Genomic DNA, 24,741 nt, shown 5'->3' with positions numbered 1-24,741 from the left:
GGTACCCTCTGAAAGTTTAGAGTCCCATTTCAGAAGATTTCACATTTGTTAACTATGGATGTGACCTTCATAAGAAAATAGTGATTTAAACTCACTGGAATGTCAGATTTTTTTACAGTAAGTTATTGGGTAGATAAGGTCTTTTTTTACTAATAATTTCTTTCATGACTACTTAATTTTCATCTACACTTAATGTATGCCATTTGGAAAATGTCTGGACTACTTAGTAAGGCACTAGCATTTCCTATTTAATAATTTTATTCAGTCTACTATGGTTTTCTTTGTTAGAAACAAGCATGGTATCATTTTCTCTCCATAATCTCTTTTACCCAGCAAATAATGTTATAGCAGAATCAACTTTAATTCACTCTGTTGGAATTGAGTGGAGCCCCAGTTTGACTTCATCTTGTACCAAGATCATCCCTAATATAATGCTAAGCTAGAAGCCATTACACTTGCTGTCTACAACTCTTTTCCATGCATTTTCACATGGCCAGCTCCTACTGCTTTCTTGTCATTCAAGTCTCAGTCAAAATATTCCTTCGGCAATAAGCAGATTCTGGGCAGGGCCTAAAAATCTGTAGAGAGTCTTCTAAACTATTATATCTAAAATAGGTACTCCCCTGCCAGCACACATTCACACTCTTTCTCTCTTTCAATCACATGATAACCCAGAGTGCATCTAAGAATATTGTTTTCCACTAAAAAATTCAGGAGTCAAACTCTGGGTACTGGAATGACATAAACTGCTATCAGGTTGCTGCTTACCTAATTCATTTGTTGAGATTCGGTGCAACATTTTTCACTCATCCTAAGTTATATTTCCTTAGTGTCTGTCTGTCTGTCTTCCCATTATGTTAAAATGGATCTGGAGTCTGCCCCTCCCAATTCCAGTATATTTGTGTATTTGGCAAATGTGAATTCCGTTCCTTTGTCCTACTTGTGGCTTCTTATACAACCAGAGTCTTGCAGAAAGTGGAAGTGTAGGCGGAGGTCATCAAGAGGATATGACCACCCATTGACCCATGAGCTAGACCCATGCAGTCAGGCTCCTCACCCCTCTCCTGTCCTTGGAATGTGTGTTCTGCTCACCATTCCCACAGTGTGAGCTTTTTCAAGGGCATAGCCTTGAGACAGTAGGTGTTGTTGAGACCATCTGGATGGCATATGTGACTGAAGCCAATTAAGGCCTCCACATAAACTTTCAAGTTACTGGTTGGTGGGCACAGAGATCTACTTGTCTTGTGGTCTCCCAGACAAGTTTCATATAAAGGTTCCCTTACTTATTAAACTGCCACATACTAATCTGGAGTGGTCCACCTCTTTCTTATATCTCTCCACAGCCTTCATGCACAGGGGCCAGTTTGTGAACAAACAGGAAACTTAAGATTCAGAACCAACATATGTGTTGGCTTTATACATAGGTTTTTGATTACCTTTGTACATAAGTTTTTGGTAAGTTAAAGTCAACTCCTGCTATTTTGGTAGGACAAAAAGCCAAACCTTCATTATTGCATGAACTTCCCCCAAGGCTTTGTTTTAATTTTCTTTCGTTAGCAGTATTCTTGTAGTAGATTTTAAAAGCAGCATCCTATATATAATAAAAGGCTAATATGCAAATAGACTAAACAGTGGAACAGCTGAACAACCAGTCACTGTTGTTCAACCAGGGGGCATGCGCAAAACATAGTGGGTGTCAGCAGCAGGTGGCAGAGCGCAGAACATGGCAGCATTGGCCATGGTGGGATGATGGAGCAGGTGAGCAGGGGGCATCAGACCAAAGATGCGTGCCGGTTGTTGTCATTAGGGTGAGCCTCTGGTGGTTACTGAAACTCTTTGCTCCCATGTGCCATGGTCCCTCCCAGTGCTCGCACCTGCTGCCAGCACCAGAGGTGCTGTTCGCATCTGCTGCTGGCATCCTGTGCTGGCCTCAGTCACTCAGTACCATAAGTGGGTGCAAGTAGCAGCTGCCAGCCCTGATTACCCCTCAGGGCTTCTCCACCTCCTCCTGCTCCTGAGGAGCAATTGGAGCTGGCAGCCACTGCTCACACCCACTGCCAGCAATGGCCCCACTCACACCCACTGGTCAGCAGTGTGAGCGGAGCAGCTGCTGCTGTCATCACATGGGAGCGGCAGTGACTGGAATGGGACTGCAGGCAGACTGGAGACTGGGTGCTGTGGTGGGAGGGGCTTGGCAGGGGACAGAGGGTGGGCTGAGACCTGCCCCTGTGCCCATTGCAGCCTCATGGCCCACAGTTCCTTTCAAGGTACACAAATCTGTGCACTGGGCCCCTAGTAAAAGTATAAGAGTGAATTCTATTTAAGATTTTCTTTTTATACAGATGTCAAAGGTTCTGCCCCTTTAATTAAAGTACATGTGCATTATTTTGTCTGCTCCAAAAATCTAGTAAGTGTGGGTGTGTGTTTGTGTATGTTTTAATTTGCTAGTGAAAAGGTTGTTAAAGAAAAAAAATGAAAACTATATCTCTCTAAGCATACCTGGTTTCACTTTTGCTTACTAATTTCAAATTCTGTCCATATTGTATATGTTACATATTTATGATACATATGCTATTTAGTGTATTTTCACACAATATTCTTAGTAGATCAACAAGATTTAAAAATTATTTTCTCCAATGGCTGTATTCTAGCATATTGTTACATAAACATTCATTTAACTAGTCTCCTTTCACTGGACATTCAATGGATGCCAGTGTTACTTCATTACTAGAAATAAAACTACAGTGAATATTTTCATATATGTAGCACAACCTAATTCAAATAGAGCCAGGAGTGGTATACATATGGAACAAAATGTGTGAGTTTTCAAAGCTTTTACTGAATTTCATCATGCTGCTTTCCAAAAGATTTATATCAGTTTACAGCACCATTGCATGGGGTACTGTGCTGATTTGTAACAAAGGTGTTTCTCTCTTACTTTCCTAATTTGTGTTAGTTTACCCCCCCCCTTAAATGACTTTAGAGAAAGAGAGAGAGAAAGAGAGAGAGAATAATTTGTTGTTTCACTCATTTATGCATTCCTTGCTTACTTCTTGTAAATGCCCTGACCAGGGATCGTATTGGGATGGCACTCCAGCCAACTGAGCTATGTGGCCAGAGCCTCATAATATTCTTGAGATATTTTATGTGACAGTCATTAAGTGACTTAGAAATATGTATGTTAAAAATATACTCTCTGGAGCCTGATTTTATGGGGTCAAATCTAGACTCCACCAATAATCTCTGTTTGCTTTTTTTCCCTCCTCACAAAGAGTCCTAAGATTACTGTGAGGATCAAGTGAGTTCATATGGTAAAGAGCCTGGTAAGCACTGGATAATATTGATTATTATTCCTAATAATGAGTGTCTTTAATGTGATGCTGGGATTCCAGCTGCAGATGCCTCTTCCTGAGGTTTCCCACTATAGAGTCCCTTTTCTGACTGAGATACTCAACCCCCTTCAATGCAGGGACCACCACTGATATCCACGGAAAAGTGCTGCTGTTCCTACCGAGTTCAATCTATGCTGAATTATGCTCCAAAAATAAGAGGATAAGGTTATTGTGATTCATTGGTAGTGTCATGACATAATTTCCTGTTTCCAAGACAATAAAGCTAACATTGTTATACTATTAACCTGTTAACCGGGGAGTTCCCTTTTTAATTACACAACCTTTCACTAGGACATGTCACTAGGACGTGTCAGTACGTCACACCCAGAGGACGTAATTTCATATTGTTATTTTTCCTTATTTATACTTAATTAAAATAAATGAAATATATATTTTTTCGTTTATTTGTATATAAAGCACAAAGGAAAATACAAAATTACAAACAAATAGAAAAGAATACTAACAAAAAAAATGGAAACATCGAATTAAAAAATTATAAATTTTACAAACAATTATAAAGATTACAAAAAATATATACCGTCCCTCTCAGGGCACAAAATATATTTCAAGGATGTATTCATACGTCCTACCCGTTCCCAATATTGTTTATGTTTGACATATTTATAGGTCCCGCTCAGTTAACAGGTTAATTTATCCATCCTTAAGATCTGATGGTAATTCTGTATTGGAAGTGTTTCATGGAATTATGAAATTCCCCCATCCTATATAATAAAAAAGCAATATGCAAATTAACCATCACTCCACTGCATCAACAAGCCATGCCCACCAGTCAATCAGGATTGAGTATGCAAATTAACCTAACCAAGATGGCTGCGGCCACAGAGCAGCAGGAGGCTTGGGTTTCCCTGACAATGGAGGCTACAAAGATTCAATTATAGAAGATAAATAAATCCCAGATACCAAGGCCTCCACTTGGGTTGCCCGGGAGGCCTGGCAGGCCTGCAAACCATCACAAGCCCCTCTCCCAGGCAATCCCACACCCCAAGTGAACCCTAACCTTGATCCGGGACACCCTTTGGGGCAAACCAGCTGGCCCCCACCTGTGTACCAGGCCTCTATCCTATCTAATAATCCTATCTAATAAAAGGGTAATATGCAAATTGACCATCACTCTAACACTGGAGATGGCTACCCCCATGTGGACACAAGATGGCCTCCACGAGATGGCCAGAAGGGGAGGGCAGTTGGAAGGCACCAGGCCTGCAAGGGAGGGCATTTGTGGGCAATCAGGCCTGCAGGGAAGAGCAGTTGGGGTGTGGGGGGGAACCCAGGCCAGCAGGGGAGAACAATTGGGGTGTATCAGGCCTGCAGGGAAGGGCAGTTAGGGGTGACCACTTCTGCAATGGAGGGCAGTTAGGGGCAAACAGGCTCGCAGGGGTGCAGTTAGGCATCAATCAGGCTGGTGGGGGAGTGGTTAGAGGGTGATTAGGCTGGCAGACAGAAGCAGTTAGGGGCGATCACGAAGGCAGGTAGGCGAGCAATTGGGAGCCAGTGGTCCTGGATTGTGAGAGGGATCCCAGATTGGAGAGGGTGCAGGCAGGGCTGAGGGACACACACCCCTGTGCATGAATTTCATGCACTGGGCCTCTAGTAGATTATAAGGGCCTGGTAGGCAGGAATCTGAGGTCTCATTCAGGACCCAGTAAATGGCTTCCTTGTACCAGGAAGGCTCTCTATACATACTTACTGACCTGATTTTCTTTCAAACATTACTATAAACACTTTCAGTTATTTTCTAATGTACTCTGTTCATAACTTCTTAGACAATTATTTTTATTAGCATAACATTCCATTTAAGTATAATGATGTTGGAAAAAAAACAGAAACAATGTAAGCACATTTTCTCAGCTATGGCTGATTATGAGTGTTTTCTTTTTTCTTTCTTTTTTTTATTTTTTTTTATTATTATTTTTTTTTTTGGACTTCCTTTGCAGATTTGATAAATTAATTATAAATTTCCCAAGGGGGATCTACCATAAATTGATCTTTGTCTTTTATTCTCTAATGTTGAGTTTCTATTCTAGTCACAGTGTCTATCCATTGAGACCACAATATTGCTATGGGCTCATAACATTGCTGATATAACCACCCTTCTCCAGAGAACCTGGTTTCAATTTTCATAATGAATTAATCTCTCTTTCTCCATCTCTTTGCTCCAAAAGCTATTTGTGGAGACCACTGATGTCAACGGCAGAACTCTTGAGGGGCCGGTCCCTCTGGAAGTCATTGTGATTGATCAGAACGACAATAGACCAAGCTTCCGAGAGGGCCCCTATGTCGGCCATGTCATGGAAGGATCGCCCACAGGTATGTTAAGTTGGTTTATCATTAGCATAATGGCCTGGAAAGTGGCATACTCTGATCTTTGGGCTCTAGAGAGACTATGTATTGCCACTCCAACTTGTTGTTGGTATTCATCATCATTAACAATATTTCCCTGGGTAGAAGCAAGAGCTGGAAAGATGCAACTCAGAACATGCCTGAGGTGTTGTAGACTATGAAAACATCTCCCCTTGTCCCTAGAGGGGATCCTTCAAGGGAACGTCATCTAAGTCTTTAACGCATGGCCACAGTCGGACACAATGTAAATATCTAGCTCATCTTTGTGAGGCCCCAGACTGGACTTCATGAAACAGTGGGGCTGTGATGGATATTGAAGTCCCTACTGCAAGCTCCTCAGTTATTTCTTTTCATGGCTGCATTTTAATCAGAGCCATTTTGGAAAACTGGGTAGGCCTTTGTTCTCCCCTTTTCTTAGATGTGCATGGAGAAACCTTTGTCCTCAGTCTAAGGGCCAAAAGCAAGACATTTTCTTCTTCTCCCTGAAAATACTTGTACCTACTGTTATGAAAATGACTCAGAGTTATTACAGAGCTCCTTTTATCTTTTCCCCACGTTTAACCTTTCTGTCAGGGAAGGTTTCACAATTAGAGCTCCCGTTCTGGCCCAACAGATACTAATTAAAGCATTCTGTGACCAGCAGCAGAAACCAGTCCTAAGTATAATGCTTGAAAAACTGAAGAGCAAAGAAGAAACATCTCTCATCTAAGGCTGTACTTTGATTTTAAGCTTTAAAATGCATTTAAGTGAAAAAGCGCCATATTAAGTGTATCACTGAGGCTGTGTATAGATAATGGCAAAACAAGTAAGTAACAGTCACTCAGTGGCCTGATGGAAGATAGATACTGGAGAGCTTGTTCGACTGGTTACCCACTCTCTCGCCCTCCGCCTGAATTGATGGGATGTATCAATAATGTGTAGTTACATGAGGTGCTAGAAGTGTTGTCATGGTAACCTGCCTAGACTACCTGGTGAATAATTGTAAGTAAGGTGCCTAAAACCTCCTTTCAACTTAAAGGAGCTGGATCTCTATACACTTCATCAGATGCCCAAGGGCAAGGAGTGACCCTCTGTCTTCTGGAATTTGACTGCATTCTGTAAAAAGGAGAGGGAATTCCCTGTGTGTGCTGGAGGGCATTTGGGGTGAGGTTGGCGACAGAGAGTGAAAACAGCGCTGGAAAATCAGAAAGTAGCAGGTGGAGGTGGGTCCGATCACTTCAGGCAGAACTTGCTGTGGCACCTCTCAGGAGGCTGCTCTGACGGAGAGATGGCTTTTGGTGAGAGAGACCCTGGAATTTGAGTTTGATGTTTACAGAAATCTTAAACAAGCTGATGTTCAGAACAAGTTAGGAGAACCAATGAGGAAAGCTATTAAAGAGACTGGAGATGGAGCAGAGCAGAAAAACGATTCTCCATTTCCACTTGTGGTACCCGGGCATTGTATATGAGTGACTGGAATTCAAGATGGGCTGGGAAAGTGTTCTAAATGTAAATGACAATGGTGATATTTCAGGCAGCTGTGAGCAGGTGCATATCTCTGTATATTATATGTGTATGCGATTAGACAATGTTCAATTTACCTCCCGCTGTGCCCTTCCTTCAAGTTTCAGAAAGAATTTCAAATTTTAATGTTTTATATACGCATCATATTTTCAAAAGAAAATTGAATCCTTTGTGTATATTGAATTTTTTAAAGCACAAAGCAATTTGGTTAGGGTGGACGCACCTCCAGCAAAACATAAAACATCTCAAACTTCAATTTATAATTGGAAATGTCCTATAAAATACAGAAAGCCTTGGAGATCAGTATGGAGGAGCTTCTACCAGCTATGTGGAATTTAGCCTGATTTATTGTTGTCTTTGTAGTATCCTCTGGGTTTGGCTGTAAAGCAGGCATTGGAATGGCGTCAGTCAAAGTTGGGTTGATATTGTGAAGCTGTGGAAAACTTTTAGAGGAGAAATCGGTAGATCACTTAGCTCCTGTGGGAGAGCTCAGGCAAGGAGGCCCCGAAGCTTCCATGGGGACAGTGGGAGTCTAGGAAGGGTTCAGTGTCCCTTTCTAAGCCCCCTTCCCAACCTTGACTATTTATAAGTTATAACAACAAACACAGGCTGGCTATAGAAATGATCACCTCTCCCAGTTTCATAATCTCTCAACTCAGGTGTGGCTCTAAGAATCCTGTGTGTTGTGGACATTATTCCGGGTCCACTTTACAGAAGAGAATGCTGACCCTGGAAAGAGTTCAGTGACTTTGCCCAGTAGGCACAACAACAGATGGGAAGCAGCGTTCAGGGCTCAACTGTGTCACCCACCTTCACATCATGTGCTCTTTCAACTGCCCCCAAATATTTGTGGTAAAAACAGCCATTAACTTATGATTAGCACTTATTTAGTCTTACTGTATTCTTAGACCTTTGTATACACTATGTCACTTCCTCCATTATACCAGGTCCTCCTCTGAGAGGTCATAACTCTCCCATCATACGAATAAGAAAACTGAATCTCAAGAGGTCAAGGAATTTCCCCCAAATCACAAGCTGGGAGATGAGCTAGAATTTGTTTTCATGTTTCTAGCTTCAAGACACAGGTCCTTTCCCATGTATCACGTTGGAGCCGGCCACCTTCCCTTATATTCTTGAGGATGGACTCTTTGCAGGAAAGAGGAAAAATATTTGTGGGGTTCTAATCCGATGAACTGATTTAGCTTCTGACAGAAAGTGACCAGCTCTCTGACCAAATATTCAGGCTCATTGAATGGCTTTTAATATATGTGAGCTATTGCTCAGTCTCAGGGGTTAAACAGCATTCCACACCAGGGTCCTTGTCCTCATTCACATCACTCTCTTCTGACTCCACATAACCAGGGGCGCGACCTTGACAGCCTCCCAGAACACCACACTCAGAAGGGCCCCAGGGTTGCTTTTATGCTCTGCCATCGCCATCTTACAATTGATAAGAACTGCTGAACAATGGGTCCTGCATGTTCATTTTGCACTGAACCCAACAAATTATGTAGCTAGTCCGGTGCCCAGCATTGTGGCTTAGAGTTAGGTTTAATGCTCTACTTACTTCTTTAACAAGGTGAGCCCTTGGGAAGGTTACTGAACCTTCTAGAAGCCTCGATTGCCTTGTCTATAGATGGAGTGGGTGTATAATATTGCCACCCTAGAGAACTATATGCAAGGAGTAAATGGGACAATGTGCTTCACTCAGTGCTTAGAACATAATAAATGTTCAGGAAATGTCAGTGTATTGTTAATACTGCAATTATTATTCTGGCAGCGAACCTAGTAGGGAAGAGAAGGCAAAGGGACATATAGTTTGTGTGAAGGAACATTCATCTCCCAACAAAGTATCATTTTCATGTTCCAGTGTACCCGGACGCCATCTGCCCCAATCCATCACGTGGGAAGGTCACCTATATTTATCTGTTTGTGCCGACAGGAGACCATTTCCAGCCCTCAGCATTGAACTCCAGGGTAGTGTTCTGGGAAGTCATTACTAGATGAAGGGAGATTAACAGATAGTAATGGTCTTTGAACTTTGCTGGCTGCTCCCTGGGATCAGCTGGAGCTCTGTGTGAACCTGGTGTTTTCTGAATGCCTGAAGCATGCCAAGACCGTGGGAATTATGGATAGAGGAATGGGCAATTTGAAGTCCCTGGAAGGCATACATGCCAGGGCACACAGTGCTGGCTGGCACCCACTTCCAAGTATTTTGCTGCTTACAGTTCTGTGGACACTCTGGGAAGAGCTAACCATGAGGAAAGTGTGCTTCATCCAGAAGCAAACCCTGGTGTGAGGGTCAAGGCATGTGGTTTACCTGAGGTGGAGGATACTAGGTGAGGGGTGCTATAAGGGAGGGAAGCAGGCCCTTTCAAGATGCCAGTGAACCAGCTACTGCAGTGGGCAAGTGTGAACTTGATTCCTGGATGGACAGGGGTCTCTAGGAAATGACATGAAACACATACAGCACCATTATCCCAGCCCAGAGGCCAGAGAGCTGGGGTATCCATCCCCATGCCCATCAGAGCTGTCCCTAGAGGGACTTACTTCCTGGGCACTTTCATCCTGCTGTGGGCATGGGAAAACAGCATCCGCAGTTCGGAGGCAGCCTTCCAACAAGGCATAGGTGCTGGCTGTTGGGCAGGCCTCAGCTATGGTCTTCCCTCCATGCTTGCAACCGCCCTGGATGTCAGCTGGGACAGCTGGGAGCATGGCACCCAACACCTGGATAGGTGGGTAGCTTTGAGGGATGTCAGAAAAAGGAGGTAGTGTGAGGAATATATTAAGTCCCCAAACTGTATGACTAAGAAAGAGGAATGTCTCTTTAAATATGGGTCAGGACCTAGAAGGGCATGTCCTGACTCCTTAGAGATCCCCTTTGCTGAGGTGCCGACACTTCTTGAGACTGCTGATCTGGAGCAGAGATGAGCAGCTAAATCCTCATCCTCTAACACCTGAGAGCACAAGGACTCTTGCCTTATCTTGATTCCTCTCATGCTCCTTTTATTTCCCCGCCCAATAGTGCTGTTGAGCATCTACTCTGTGCCAGCACTATTCTAAGCTCCGAGGAATAGTGCTGTTGAGCATCTACTCTGTGCCAGCACTACTCTAAGCTCCGAGGGTACAGCTGTGGACCTGCCAGATGCTGCTCATTCCCTCCTGGCATGCAGAGTCCAGCAGGGAGACTGCAACCAATAAGTAAGCATTGCAATGTAATGAGTGCAGCCAGGCACCCACACAGGATGAAGTGCTGTGAGGAGAGTAGGGGGAGGGGGGTTTGACTCCCCACCCCACCTCCAGGATCCATCTGAGTCCCCATTCTTCAAGACTCAGTTACTTTGAATTTTAAAGATCCTACCTTGCTAGACATGAGGAAGAACAGCCGATTAGCGGCCTGTAGAGCAAATGTTCTGAGAGCTCACCTGAGCTTGGCAGTGGCTGTTTTACAAAATGGCTTGATCTACCAATAAATAGAGATCGTTGTGATATTTGATGGTTAACATTTGAGACCTCCCTCAGTATAAGTGATCGGCATGTTGTGTGTTGGTATAACCGGGAAGTAAAGTCCCTTTTCTGGTCACCTGTTTACTTGTTGCAGTAATGGCCATGTAGCTTTCAGTCCACCCGCTGTCCAGTTTTTCTTCATCGATATTTTTGGACTTGCACTTTGTAGTTTCTCCCATTCTCCAGTATCCTGGCCAATCCCAGGGGCTTTTGGAACATTGGACATGTGACTATTTTGGGTTTCTGTTTGGCTGGTTGGTTCACGGATTGTTTTATTAAGCAGATATATTTTAAAAGCAAAACAGTTCAGCTTTTTGCCAGCTTCATTGAAGTGAAAAAGGGCAATTGCCCTCAAGTCTCACTATCCAGAGAATGCCACCGTTGCCATCATGGTAAGCAGAGTTCCAGCAGGCATTTGGGACCCGGGACCCGGGATTCCCTTACAGGGATTCCCTGACTGTCTGGAAGGACATCCAGAAGGACGTCCAGTCTAATTTGCATATTATGCTTTATTATTTAAGCGCGGGCTATGGCTGTTTTCCCACAATGTTAGAGTTGGGACACAGATTGCATATTTCACAAGCCAAAAATATATACTACCTGTATATCTATAAATTTAAATATTTAAAGTATTTTTAAATAAATAAGCATTCTTTACCTGACCCTCTGAAGAAGTAGGCAGATCCTGTATAGAGCTCCATAAGTCTTTATTTTACTTTAAAATTAGTAGGAAGCCCTTGGGTGGTTTTAACAGTAAAATCAGATTTTACCATGCTCCTACTTAGGGAGGTTAGGTTACTTCCTCAAGATCACACAGCTGGTGGGTGACAAAACTGGAATTCAAATTTAGCTAACTCTTGGGCCCTTTCATTTCCTCTCCATCTATGTTTGCCCACTGTCCTTTAGCCACTTCACCCATGAAAATGTTAAAAATGAACCCAAATCTGCCACCTAAGCCTACATAGCATTTCCTTATATGCAATGTGTGTATGTATATGTATGTACATTGTGTGTGGGTGTAAGTATACATATGTGTATGGATAGATGAAGGAGAGAGAGGGCAGGAGGGAGGGAGAAAAATACCAGCAGCTGTTGTTAGTCATTTTATCTCAGACTAGCTGGTGGGGTACCTCCATGTGGCCCGTAGTTACTGGCAGTGGCCTTCTCAAATAGAGCCAAATTCTACCCCTAGCAGTCGTTTGGGAGACACTTAAGGAAAACTTCTCCAAGATCCCTAGGCATGTAGGCTGTCAATCAGATAGTCTACACATGTCAGTCAGAAAAACATTATAATAGCTTGATAAACCAGCTTTCACAGCAGCATCAACATGCTATACATGCCGTCCTTTCTGAGGGAGCGTCCAGAGTGGCTGCTTCCACCCGTCTGCACAGACACCTTTGAATCACTCTACCACAATCAATCTGTCAACAGTGCACAAAGAAACCCTGGGTAATTTATGTACGGAACCACCCCTCTTCTTAAGTAAATGGAAGAGACTCAGATTTCTAAGTTTAGTAGGGGGAGGTCATATAACATTTCTTTCAATTATATGTATTATAAAATATGGTCATGAATTTATTTTTCCAATATATCAAAGCAAAAAATTTAATAGTTTTAATTATGATGGAATTTTTAATAAACGAAGCATCTTTTCCAAACCTATTTTATTAGTTAGAAGACTGGCTGTGTTCAAAGATTTCTCAAAAGTTTGATTTGGGGAATTTTCAATGCTTTCTTCTTGCTCTGGTTTTCTACTTTTGTTTAGAGTATTTATGACAGTGTGTTTTGTTTTTTTTAAATTATTTATTGATTTTAAAGAGAGGCAGGAAGAGAGAAGGAAAAACGTCAGTCTATCATTCTACTTATTTATACATTCTTTGGCTACCTCTTGTTTGTGCCCTAATCAGGGATCAAACCCACAACCTTAGGATTTGGAGATGATGCTTTAATCACCTAGCCCACATGCGACTTTTTGGTCCCTTGAGTGTGGCTCTTCCACAAAATACCACGGCCTGGGCAAGTCTAACTTGAAGAAGTAGTATTAGAAGTTTAAGTTTAAAAAATTTTGCTCTCAAGCCGAAATCGGTTCGGCTCAGCGGTAGTGCATCGGTCTGCGGACTGAAAGGTCCCGGGTTCGATTCCGGTCAAGGGCATGTACATTGGTTGCAGGCACATCCCCAGTCGGGGGTGTGCAAGAGGCAGCTGGTCGATGTTTCTCTCTCATCGACGTTTCTAGCTCTCTATCTCTTTCCCTTTCTCTCTGTAAAAAATCAATAAAATATATTAAAAGAAACTTTTGGCTCTCAAAAGAAATTTCAGTCTTTGTACTGTTGATATTTGGTTCAATTGACTAATGAATTTGCCGACCACTGACCTAGCCAGTGCTATCACAGTTATGATCTTCTAGGCCTGTGTTCAATAAGGGCTGCTCACACAGATCCCCTCTTTGTGGGGGGATTTGGGAGGGGTCATTTTTTTCTCTAGTTGGCCTCTAAGTCCTTAGGAAAGGTCCCTTTTCAGAATGAAGGAGGCCCCTGACCATCAAGACCGGATGCCCTGAGCTGCTTGCTTGTCAGTGCCTGGGCTTTCCTCATTTCTTCAGTTTCACCCTCTCTCTTGCGGAGGAGGGTCTATTCTCATTGTCTCACACCCAATTCACTAGCCTCGGTTGGGGGTGATGACTTGAAAGAAATCTAGACTTGTGAAATTAAGTTCATCAAGCTCTTTCTGTGTGTGATAAATCAGGCAAAAATGGCTGGGTGGATTTCCACTTAACGGGGAAAGTATGTTTGATGCAGTTCAACTTAAAATGCTGATCCTTGCAACTAAAACATGTAACTGAAGAGACCCCTACTGCTGCTGTCAAAGAGACATAGGGTTCAGACATTCAGCTCTGTGGATGGTTTGCTCCCTCCCCAAACACTTTTGGTGGCCACACTGGGGGCAGGGAGATGTAACTGGCATTTAGTGGGTGGAGGCCAGGGATGCTGCTAAACATCCTACCACACACAGGACAGCCCCACCACAAAGACTATTTGGCTCACAAAGGCAGTAGTGCCAAGGTTAAGAAACACTGCCCTGGACAGAGAACATGCAGAGTGGGTTATGCAGCCCAAATCTAAAGTCTGCAGGAGAGGCACTGCCGATTGTGCACACTGGTCAGTGTCTCTGTAGGGGCTCTGGGGTGATTGATGGGGACCCTGCTGCTGTAAGGATGGTCCATCAGCAGGCACTGAAGTTAACAGTGGCTACTTCATGAGTGGGAGCTGCGCTGGGCCCTATGCAAGTCCTAAGCATTATTTCATTGACTCACCACCAGAATCCTAGGAGATAGATGCAATGGTCATCCCCATGTTTCCGACAAGGAGGTTGAGGCTTAAAGAAGTTAGAAAACAAGTTTTCCGGAGAAGAGACCTCCTCCCTACTATCCATTCAGCTCTTCTTTAGTAACAAACTCTGGCTACCACAGCGGCAATGTGTGCATGTAAACTCTGCATTTCCCAGCCTCCGGGATGTGGCATGTGATGAAGTACCATACAGCAAGCCAGAGCATGTGCTAGGTTACATTTCTGGGATGAGTCGGGAACCAAGGCAGTTGGGAAGAGTGCTCTTTGCCCTTCTACCACCCATTTCCACTTGCTGCCTGGAATGAGGATGTGAGGCTTAGAGTTCAGAAAGCCACTCTGCTTCCTGAAGTAGCTTTGAGAATGGAAGCCATGTCCTAGGAATGTGGTACAGAAGGTAAAATGAGGCTGGATTCTGTTGCCTGTGGAATGTCGTGTTAGCCTCTCTCCAGAATTATTTTACATAAGACAGTAATGAACTTGTCTTATATAGCTCATGGTTACATTGGGGTCTCTGTATTTGTTGCCAACTGTAATAAAATGGCATATCTAGTGTTACTCAACCAATAAGAATGATAGCCCAAACAATTTGATTCCAAGCCATGCTTTTAAACTGGGGCATGCTATGTTGCTTTAAACATTCAAACCCACTTTCTTCTGCCTGTGTATCATGCCACTGGTTTTTGGGGTTTTTTTTTTTGTTTGTTGTTGTTTTTTGGGGTTTTTTTTGTTGTTGTTGTTTTTTGTATAGTGACAAGAAAATTGAGTCTTTATTGGAACAAAAATATTGCAATAGTTTTTGTCTCCTCCGCTGCCTTAGAGTTCTTTCCAGAAAACATTCTGAGGTCTCTGTCTTTAGATATTTCCATTGGATTAAAAACAAACTCAATCCTATGATGGAAACCTTCTTAGCACAGCGGTTTTGACTCCCTCCTATCACAGTAATTTCAGATCATAGGCCAGCACTGATTTATCTGAGAGTACCCCAACATGGGGCGTCATCATGTGGCTGCCACTGACGTCAATGTGCTGGCCTCACGCCCACATCCCCAGGACTAGACAAGGAGGGAAAAGGCACAGGAATGTTATTTTTGTTTCTTGCTAGTGAGCCAACTGGAAGTGCATCAGGAGAGCAATGTGTTCTCACAGGAGCATAGCACAGAGGCTGAGACCATGGCTCCTGGGTCCCAAAGATCTCACTTCCAGTTTCACGTCCTCTACTAGTTGGGAGACCTTGAACATGTCCTTACCTATCTGAGCTTTGGGCTGCGCCTCTGTAAAATGAGTATCACGATAATGTCCCAAATGGTAGCTGTAATGTCCGTGAGAAAGTAGAAGTCAAACTTTGAGCACCTTGTCTGACAAATACACATGTGCTATAAATGTTAGCAGCTACAGAGTGCTTTCTTTTTCAATGAGAATAGGTTCAAGAGGGTCATAGTGCCATCTCCTTGCATCTTGCAGGGAGGGAAGATCTCTGCCAACCAGCAAAGCTGCATTCCAACCGTGCTCCTTCTCTAATCAGCTGTGTGAATTCAAGTCTCTATGTCCTCATTTTGAATTGGTGATAATCTACTGAGACAGGGTTTTGTATGAATTTGAATTAGGAAAATTGAAAATGATGCAATATGGAAATAATAACAAAATCTCATTTGTGCACAAATTTAGAAACAATGTAATCTCCCAAATTGTAAGCATTTGTGAAGAACTACATAATTTCAAAATGGCTGGCAGGGTTTTCGCTCCCTCTCTCTCTCATATGTGTGTGTATACACATATACACACACACACTAGAGGCCCAGTGCATGAAATTTGTGCACAGGTAGGATCGCTAGGCCTGGACAGCTGGCACATAGGGCCAATCAGGGCCTTCCTTTTCCCGGCTGCTGGCAGCCAGACAGTGCCTTTCTTTTTTCTCAGCCTCCCCGTGGTGGTCAGTGCACATCATAGCAAGTGGTCGAACTCCCAGTCAGTTGAACCCCAAGGGGACAATTTGTATATTAGCCTTTTATTATATAGGATATACATATATATACATCTACACATATATATCAGCTTTGATGAAATAGAATTCACATATGTAATTTGCTGATTCACCCATTAGCATATATGATCCAATAATTTTAATATATTAGGTCTAGTAATAATTAATGTCGTTTTCTAATACCTTTTTTTAAATCGAATTTATTTAAACAATACAACAAAATTTAATCAACAATATAGTTGCTGTTGTTTTCTACTACTTGTGCCCAATGCTCAGGAAGCAATTTAATCCCTCTGTTGTAAAATTCTTGTGATTTTGATGCAAAAAATTCGGTCAATGCATTTTTGAGGCATTCTTCATTATTAAATTTTTTTCCAAGAAGAAAGTTTTGCAAAGAACGAAACAAATGGTAATCAGAAGGGGCAATATCAGGAGAATATGCAGGTTGAGGGAGAACTTCCCATTCCAACTGGAGCAATTTTTCAGCAGTGATTCTTGCAGTATGCGGTCCTGCGTTATCGTGGTGAAGAATTACGCCCTTCCGATTAATCAGCGCGGGTTCTTTTTCTCTTAAAGCTTGGGCTAACCTTTCCAATTGGGCACTATACACTGCACTTGTAATGGTTTGGTTAGATGGTAAAAGTTCATAATGAAGAATTCCTTTAAAATTCCACCAAACACACAACATCACTTTTTTCGCATGCAAGTCAGGTTTTGGCGTAGGCTGCGGAGCCTCATTTTTGTCCAACCATTGAGGCCGCCTTTTCAAATTAACATATAGCACCCATTGTTCATCTCCAGTAACAATTTGCTCTAAAAACGGCAAATGGTTTTGACGAGAGAGGAGCGAACTGCAAATTGTGACTCTTTGATTACGGTTGTTGTCGGTCAACTCATGAGGAACCCATTTTCCAAACTTTTGTTGTCGGTCAACTCATGAGGAACCCATTTTCTAAACTTTTGGACTTTGCCAAGTGCACGCAATTGATTGGAAATTGTTTTTTGTGAACAATTTAAAGTTGTCGCAAGCTCTTGTTGGGTAATTTGAGGATTTTGCACCAAAAGAGCTTGAAGAGCTTCTTGATCAAAATTGGACACACGGCCTCGACCACTCTTGTCATCTAACAAAAAATTTCCCTCGCGAAATTTCTCAAACCAACGCTGGCATTTTCTGGCGCTAACTGCATCTTGACCAAGAGCACTACAGATGTTTTTTGCAGCCTCACTTGCTTTTCTTCCTAATTGGAACTCTTAAAGCATGCAATGCCGAATATGCTCTTCATCCGCCGTCTTCTTAGCCCTAGTTTTGCAACAAAAACCAAACCAAACACAAACTTTTTCAAGCAAAACTTGTTAATTGCACTTCACACGTTCTGTAGATACCACGTGTTTGAAGGTTATGTCAATACAAGTCAACGCCAAGCAAGATTTTAAACAAATGTTTAAAAACGACATTAATTATTACTAGACCCAATACTATTCACAGATTTGTGCAATCATCACCACAATCAATTTTAGAATATTTCAATCACCCTCAAAGGAAATCCTGTATCCATTAGAAGTCATTTTCCATTTATTCTCTGCTCCTTACTCCCACCAAAAGAACTCCCTATCCCACAGAAACCACAAAGCTTCTTTCTGACACTCTAGATACCTATTCTGGACATGACGGAACATACATCCATCTGACCAATGGACCAGCTGGTACATATGATGTGCACTGGCAATTTAAAAATATGCTTGCCTCCTATGTGGGAGATGAGTGCTTTCAAATATATTTTTTATTGATTTCAGAGAGGAAGGGAGATGGAGAGATAGATAGAAACATCAGTGATGACAGAGAATCATTGATCGGCTGCCTCCTGTATGCATCCTACTAGGGATCAAGCTGCAACCCAGGCATGTGCCCTTACCTGGAATAAAACCATGACTTTCTGGTTCATAGGTTGACATTCATCCATTGAGCCACACTGGTCGAGCAGACTGGGTGCTTTCAAATTCATCATTCCATTTCATCTTCCCAAGGGTGCTGAGGATCATTGTCACCAAGTTTTGGGGGAGGAAACAGCTCAGATAAGCAGAGGACAAGCTATGTGAGAATGGGTTTGTCTAACCTGAAATCACATCTTCCTTCAAGGAGACTGCATATCCTGTCTCCTTGCAGGTTATTACTTCTTAGTATTCTGCACGACCCCCATAGTCAGACTTATTTATTTATCTACTCAATGGTCTCTGAGGTAAGCATTCAGTGCTGTTCCCCAGCCAAGACTGTGCATCAGAATAGGAATTGTTTATTTTATTGCTCATGGAAGATGTAACAAGCAAGCAACAAAAACTACAGTGTGGTTGCAGCTCAGAGCTTGCAGGCTAAGAAGCTGCTCTATGTTGCACCTGTCTGTGGGATTTTTCCCTGTAGGGTTAAGCAGTCCAGCTGGGCCCGGTCCTAATTCCATCTTAAAGGGCAAGGTCAAGATGCAAGACAAAAGGGCAAATACCACCAGAGGAAAACTTTATAGGGTTAGAAAAACTATTATGAAGGATCTAGAGAGGAAATTTGGTGCTAGATATTTTTACTTAAAATTTTTTTTTTACTATAAATGTCCTTACCACGAGCATTTTCGCCACATGCCTAATGGGTCATAAGGCAATTTCAATGTAAAAGCTCAAATAACTGGCTGGCAGTCTGTTTTACCTATGGCAGACTTAATGTATTTAAGGTGGCCGTCAATTTGGTTTCATTTCTCTATGGAAGTTCTTAGTGTACCCCCACTTTTATACTATATGATCATATAACAGTCTCTACAGTGACGAGGAGATATGATGGCTTTAGAACACGAGTGATGACAATGAAGTGTATCAACCTGGTAGAAAACACAATGCCACAATTGACGGGAGTGTGAAATAAGATATCAGAAAGCCACTCTGCACTCCACCCTAGAAAGTGAATACACATCTGCCTGTAAATCCTGCAGTGGGAGCATAGTCATCCTCCCACCCGCCAACCAGTTTGCCAGGCTCTGGCCCATGTCCCAGAGGGGCCATAACTCCCAGCAGTCCCTGAGAGCGCTAATTATTGGTTCTTTAGTGGGAAAGTGATACCTCTCTTCATGAAGGGAGACATTGTAACAAAACAAAACAAACAAAAAAAAAGTGTGATGCTAAGCAAGGAGACAAATCAAACCAGCAAAACAATGTATAATGTATTTTCATTTTTTTGTAATCAAATCTTCTTAATTGTATTAATTGTTCAGGATTCATTTATCCTTTTTAATGCCCCCCCTTTTTTCTTTTTTGTTACTTTATCATTGGTGGCAAAATTGCCCTCTGGCCACCTAGTTGTTCAGTGAAAATGTTTGTGATAGAAATGCTGGGGGCAAAAATGTTTAAGGGAATCGTGCTCACAGCAAAAATACCAGACACATTTTTAAATCCATCTATTAAAGTTTCCATCAGGAATGCTTTTCTGCTCCAGGAAACAAAATATAAATTTAAGTGGCTTAAGCCTCTCTGGTTGGTTTTTCTCATATTCCCAGAAGCTGACAGCAGGTCAAGAGTCTCCAGCCTTTCTCTGTGGCTATGAGACTCCCCACCTGACAACACCACAGCTAAGTCTGTGGTCAAGGAAGAGGAGAGAAGGAAAAGAGACCATGTCTATGGTTTTCATTGAGAAATACATGTCTAGTATGTATTATATATGCAGTTATATGTATATAACTGGCTCACATAGTTATGGAGGCTGAGAAGTTTCAAGATCTGCAGTAGGAACACTGTAGACCCAGGAGTGCCTGTAGTGTTACAGCTCAAGTCTAAAGCATTTCCTAGCTCGAAACCAGCAGCAGGAGGTGCTCCCTCACACTCAGCCTGTCTGCTAGTCTTGTCTTCAATTGACTTGGTGCAGCCCACCCACTCTGGGGAAGGCAATCTGCTTTATTCATCCATTGAGTCAAGTGTTAATCTCTCCAAAAACACAGAGAAAACCCAGAACAAAGTTTAATCAAATGTCTGGGTACCCCATGGCCCAGTCAAGTTGACCAAAATTAACCATCAATGTTGTAGGCAGAATTTTGAACCCCATGAACTTTACCCCTGACTTACTCTGTGGTTATGTTACCTTATATGGAGAAAGAGACTTTGCCGATGTTAATTAAGGTGATTAATCAGCTGACATTAAAATGAGGATATTATCCTGGGTAATCAGGTGGACCCAAATAACCATAGGAGCACTTAAATGTAGGGAAGGTATGAGAGTAAGATGCAGCAGAAGAGGGAAGTCAGTGAGGTGAGGCAGAGGGAAGTTCAGAGAAGGACTCAATCTGTTGGCTGAAAGATGGAGTTGGGCTATATAAAAAGCACAGGAAGGAAATTCGTTCTGCTGAGGTCCTGGAAAAGCCTGGACAGTTTACCCTGAGCCTTTGGAGAGGAACACACCCCTGCTGACACCCTGACCTCATCCTGTGAGTCCCTGGGCAGGAAACCCAACAAGCCCCTCTGTGCCCAGAATTCTGACCTGCAGATACCATCCTATATAATAAAACCCTAATATGCAAGTCGACCAAATGGCTAAAAAAAACGGGCAGAAGGACCAACTGCCATGATGCACACTGACCACCAGGGGCAGACACTCAATGCAGGGGGAGCACCACTCAGCCAGAAGCCAGTCTCAAGCTGGCAAGTACAGCAGCAGTGGCAGGAGCCTCTCCTGCCTTTGCTGCAGGCAGTAAGGAGTGAGGGGTCCCAAACTGTGAGAGCCTCAGACTGCAAGAGGAATGTCTGACTGCTGGATCGGGCGTAAGCTGGTAGGTGGACATCCCCTGAGGGGTTCTGAACTGCAGGAGGGCACAGGCTAAGCTGAGTGGCACACTCCCCACCCCCCACCCCCGCAAAGACATGAATTTTGTGCACTGGGCCTCTAGTGAGATAATAAATAGTGTTCTTTCAAGCCACTAACATGGAGGTAATATTATAGCAGAAATAGAAAAATAATGCAGTTTTCTATTCTCTTACATGTCAGTTATGGGGTTTTCATTCTTTTACATGCCAATTATGAGTGAAGTTGCTTTTCCCAATAGTGAAAACCAAAATAGCCAACCAAATCACAGGAATAAAGAGAAACACTAAACCCATAAACAGCTTAACAACCCTCAAAAGTTCAGTTCTGAATGAACTACCAACTTATAATTTTCAAGTATTCCCAATACCAACAGCATTCTTTTTTTCTTGCAGTACATTATTTATTGTTATTTTTCTTTTAGCAGTCAACATCACTCTTAAATAAAAACAGTATCAGAAACAATTTTCAGGAAGTGCTTAGCAACACATCCTGAAGATGCTCCATAATTATTAATTATTTTGGTATTGATGTGATTCTACTAATGATGGTGACCTCTCCTTTGAGGAGGTCTCGCTAACTGCATTTGGAACTTTACAGGCTAATCCCCAGGCTCTGCAGCTTTCAGAATGACAGTGCCACTTCCACAGTTCGCCTTTCTTTCCTAGAGTAGACATCTTTCACCAGACGCTGGGATTTGAGAGTAAATAACACTGACAAAACAACATCATCCCTGCAATTAGGAAAACTGCCATTACTGATGAAGTTCAACACAACCTTAGCTGACTTAATAGCATTGCAGCCAGTGATCCAAGGATTGTGCATCTTTTAAATATTCTCCTGCACAGTGCACTTGGAACCTGTGTGTTGGCAGGGACCCTTCTTGAGAGGCCCCTCAGCATATTTTTTTGGAAATATAGCCTCTCCTGACCTGTCTGCCATTCCAGAAGTCCTAGAATATCAGAGTCGTGGAACAGAAAAGGTAACAGCATGACACTCTTAGAAGTGTTCAATATGTAGGCTTAATAAAAAAAGATAAATAGCCCTGGCTGGTATAGCTCAGTTGGTAAGAGCATCATCCCGAAAAATCTCTGGTTCAGTTCCTAGTCAGTTTCTAGATTGCAGGTTTGATTCCCGTTCCCGATTGGCAAACGATCTTACATCAATATCTACCTACCTATCTATCTATCTATCTATCTATCATCTGTCTGTCTTTTTCTCTCCCCCTTTCCCTCTCTCCCTCCTTTCCTCCTCTATTCCTCTCTCTCTGAAGTCAATGAACATATCCTTGGGTGAGGATTTAAAACAAGACAAATACACATATCTTGTAATATTATGCATATTTAGCCACCAGCATGCATAATCCTTACAGCACTCTTTCTTTTCATTTTTTTTTAACATAACCAGTTTTATTACAATGTAATTCACATACTATACAATTCACCTATTTAAAGTATACAAGTCCATGTTTTGTGGTATATTTAGTCATTACCACAACCAATTTAAGAACAATTTCATCACTTCTAAAATCCCAAACTCGTTAGCGTTCACTTCTCTTTTCTCCCCCAAACTCTTCCAACCCTAGACAACCTCTCATCTACTTTCTGTTTTGTTCTGGACATTTTGCATCAATGAGATCATATAGTATGAGTCTTTTGTATCTGACATATCTCACTCAACATAATGCTTTCAAGGTTCATCTGTGTTGTAGCATGTATCAGTACTTTATTCTATTTTATTGCTGAATATTCCATTTTATGGATTATTTTATTTACATTTTTACATTACTATTTATTACATTTTATTTATTCATAATTTGGTAGACATTGGTTATTGCTAGTTTTGGCTATTATGAATGATGCTGTTATGAACATTTGTGTGCAAGTTTTTACCTGGACATATATTTTCATTTCTCTTGAGTTTAAACCTAGGAATAGAATTGCTAGGTCATAAGGTAACTTATGTTATTCTTTTGAGAAATTGCAAAACTGTTTTTCAATTTTACATTCCACCAATAGTGTAGACGAGATCCAGTTTCTCTACTCTACACTTATTATCTGTCTTGTATTAGCCATCCTAGTGTGTATAAGTTAGTGTCTCTGAGACTTTGAGTCAATTCTTTCTCAAGATTGTTTTGGTTACTCTGGGTCCTTTGTAGGTCCATGTGAATTTTAGAATCAATTTTCCATTTGTACAAAAAACAAGGCATCTGGGATTTGGGCAGGTATTGTGTTGAATCTGAAAATCAATTTAAGGAGTATTGCCATCTTAACAATATTTAGCCTTCAATCCATGAATGTGGAATATTTTTCCATTTATTTAAGCCTTGAATTTCCTTCAACAATGTTTTTAGTTTTCAGTATATAGGTTTTGCATTTCTATTGTTATATTTAATCCTACAGATTTTATTTTTTGATGCAATTATACATTGAATTATTTTGTTAATTGAACTTTTGGATTATTTATTGTTACTTTAGAGAAATGCAACTGATTATTTCTTATCTACACTAATAAAAGAGAAACATGCAGATTGACTGTCCCTCTGCTATACTCACCAGCCAATTAGAGTGAGTATGCAAATTAACCAAACAAAAATGGTGGTTAATTTGCATATGAATTGTGGAGCAAAGACTGAAGACAGTGTTGCAGAAGGGAGTGAAATGACAGCACAGGGAGAGAGCCAAGGCAGTGGAAATGGGAGCAGAGCCAAGGCAGCGGGATTTTCTCTGGCTACAGGAAGCCTATTTTATCTCTTAATTCTCACCCAAGGAAGCTCTATTCTTGCAGGAATCTTCCTGCAATGAGCCTCTAGTTGAGATATAATTGACTATAACATTGTGGAAGTTTAATATGTGCAATGTGTTGATTTGATACATTTATTTATTGCAATATGATTATCTCCATAGCATTAGCTAACACCTCTATTGAATCACATATTTATCATTTCTTTTCTGTAGTGAGAATATTTGAGATCTATTAATAGTCTCTTAGCAATTAGAGTATATAATACAGTACTATTGACTGTAATCACTATGCTATGCATTATATCCCAGAACTTATTTATCTTCTAACTGCAAGTTTGTACCCTTTGACCAATATTTTCCATTTTCTAACAACCCAGTCCCTGGCAACCACTATTGCACTCTCTGTTTCAATTAACTCAGCTTTTATAGGTTCCACATATAATAATATTTGTTGTGTACCCTGAAACCTTTTACATAGGTTCAGTGGGATTGCTCAGTTCTCATTCTATAGCTGCTTGAGCCCAATTTTCACATTGTTTTTTTATATCACCATAATTCTACAAATTATGAAACAAATATTAAATTAAAACATTACACATTAATGCAGTGTTGTCCCAAATCATTTCTATTTGGGTTTACCTTTTACTCATGTTAACTAAGAATGTGCTTGCTTGTTGTAAGTCATAATGTAGGTTACGACTTTCACTCCTGAGCACCGTCTATCTCTCAGCCCCCACTGAATTGCTCACCATTAATCCAGTTGTTGTTCTTTCCTTAAACATGTACATATTGACTCATTTTCTAATGACATGTATCTCCCCTAACATGCCACCTGTAATTTTCCTGAACACACCGTCTCCCATCATTCTTGATGCTGAAATATAGGCACTTGGGTCCAGCCCTGTCTCTCCCCTTTGAGAGTAACTAGAAAGTCCCTTCTAGTCTTTGACCTCTCATATCCATTAATAGAACCTCTAAAGCAGTGGATGCCAACCTTTCGGACCTCATGGACCACCAGTTGGTGACTGCTGCTCTAAGGGACTTCCTGTGATCTACACCAGTGTCTTTTATCTAGAA

At 41.7% G+C, this 24,741-nt stretch overlaps 1 protein-coding gene across 1 annotated transcript in view; it reads left to right on the top strand.

Moving 5' to 3' along the window:
- The window catches only part of CDH13 (cadherin 13), a 1,012,190-nt gene that overhangs the window by 639,270 nt on the left and 348,179 nt on the right, over positions 1–24,741 (top strand). Inside the window, exon 6 of the mRNA XM_036440234.2 lies at positions 5,576–5,720. Coding sequence (XP_036296127.1) covers positions 5,576–5,720 — 145 coding nt within the window. The remainder of the gene's footprint in view (positions 1–5,575; positions 5,721–24,741) is intronic.

Source organism: Pipistrellus kuhlii, unplaced genomic scaffold (assembly GCF_014108245.1).
Source record: "Pipistrellus kuhlii isolate mPipKuh1 unplaced genomic scaffold, mPipKuh1.p scaffold_m20_p_17, whole genome shotgun sequence".
In the NCBI taxonomy this organism is placed as follows: domain Eukaryota; kingdom Metazoa; phylum Chordata; class Mammalia; order Chiroptera; family Vespertilionidae; genus Pipistrellus; species Pipistrellus kuhlii.
The sequence above is the reverse complement of the archived record's forward strand: the minus strand, read 5'-3'. Positions and strand labels throughout refer to the sequence as shown.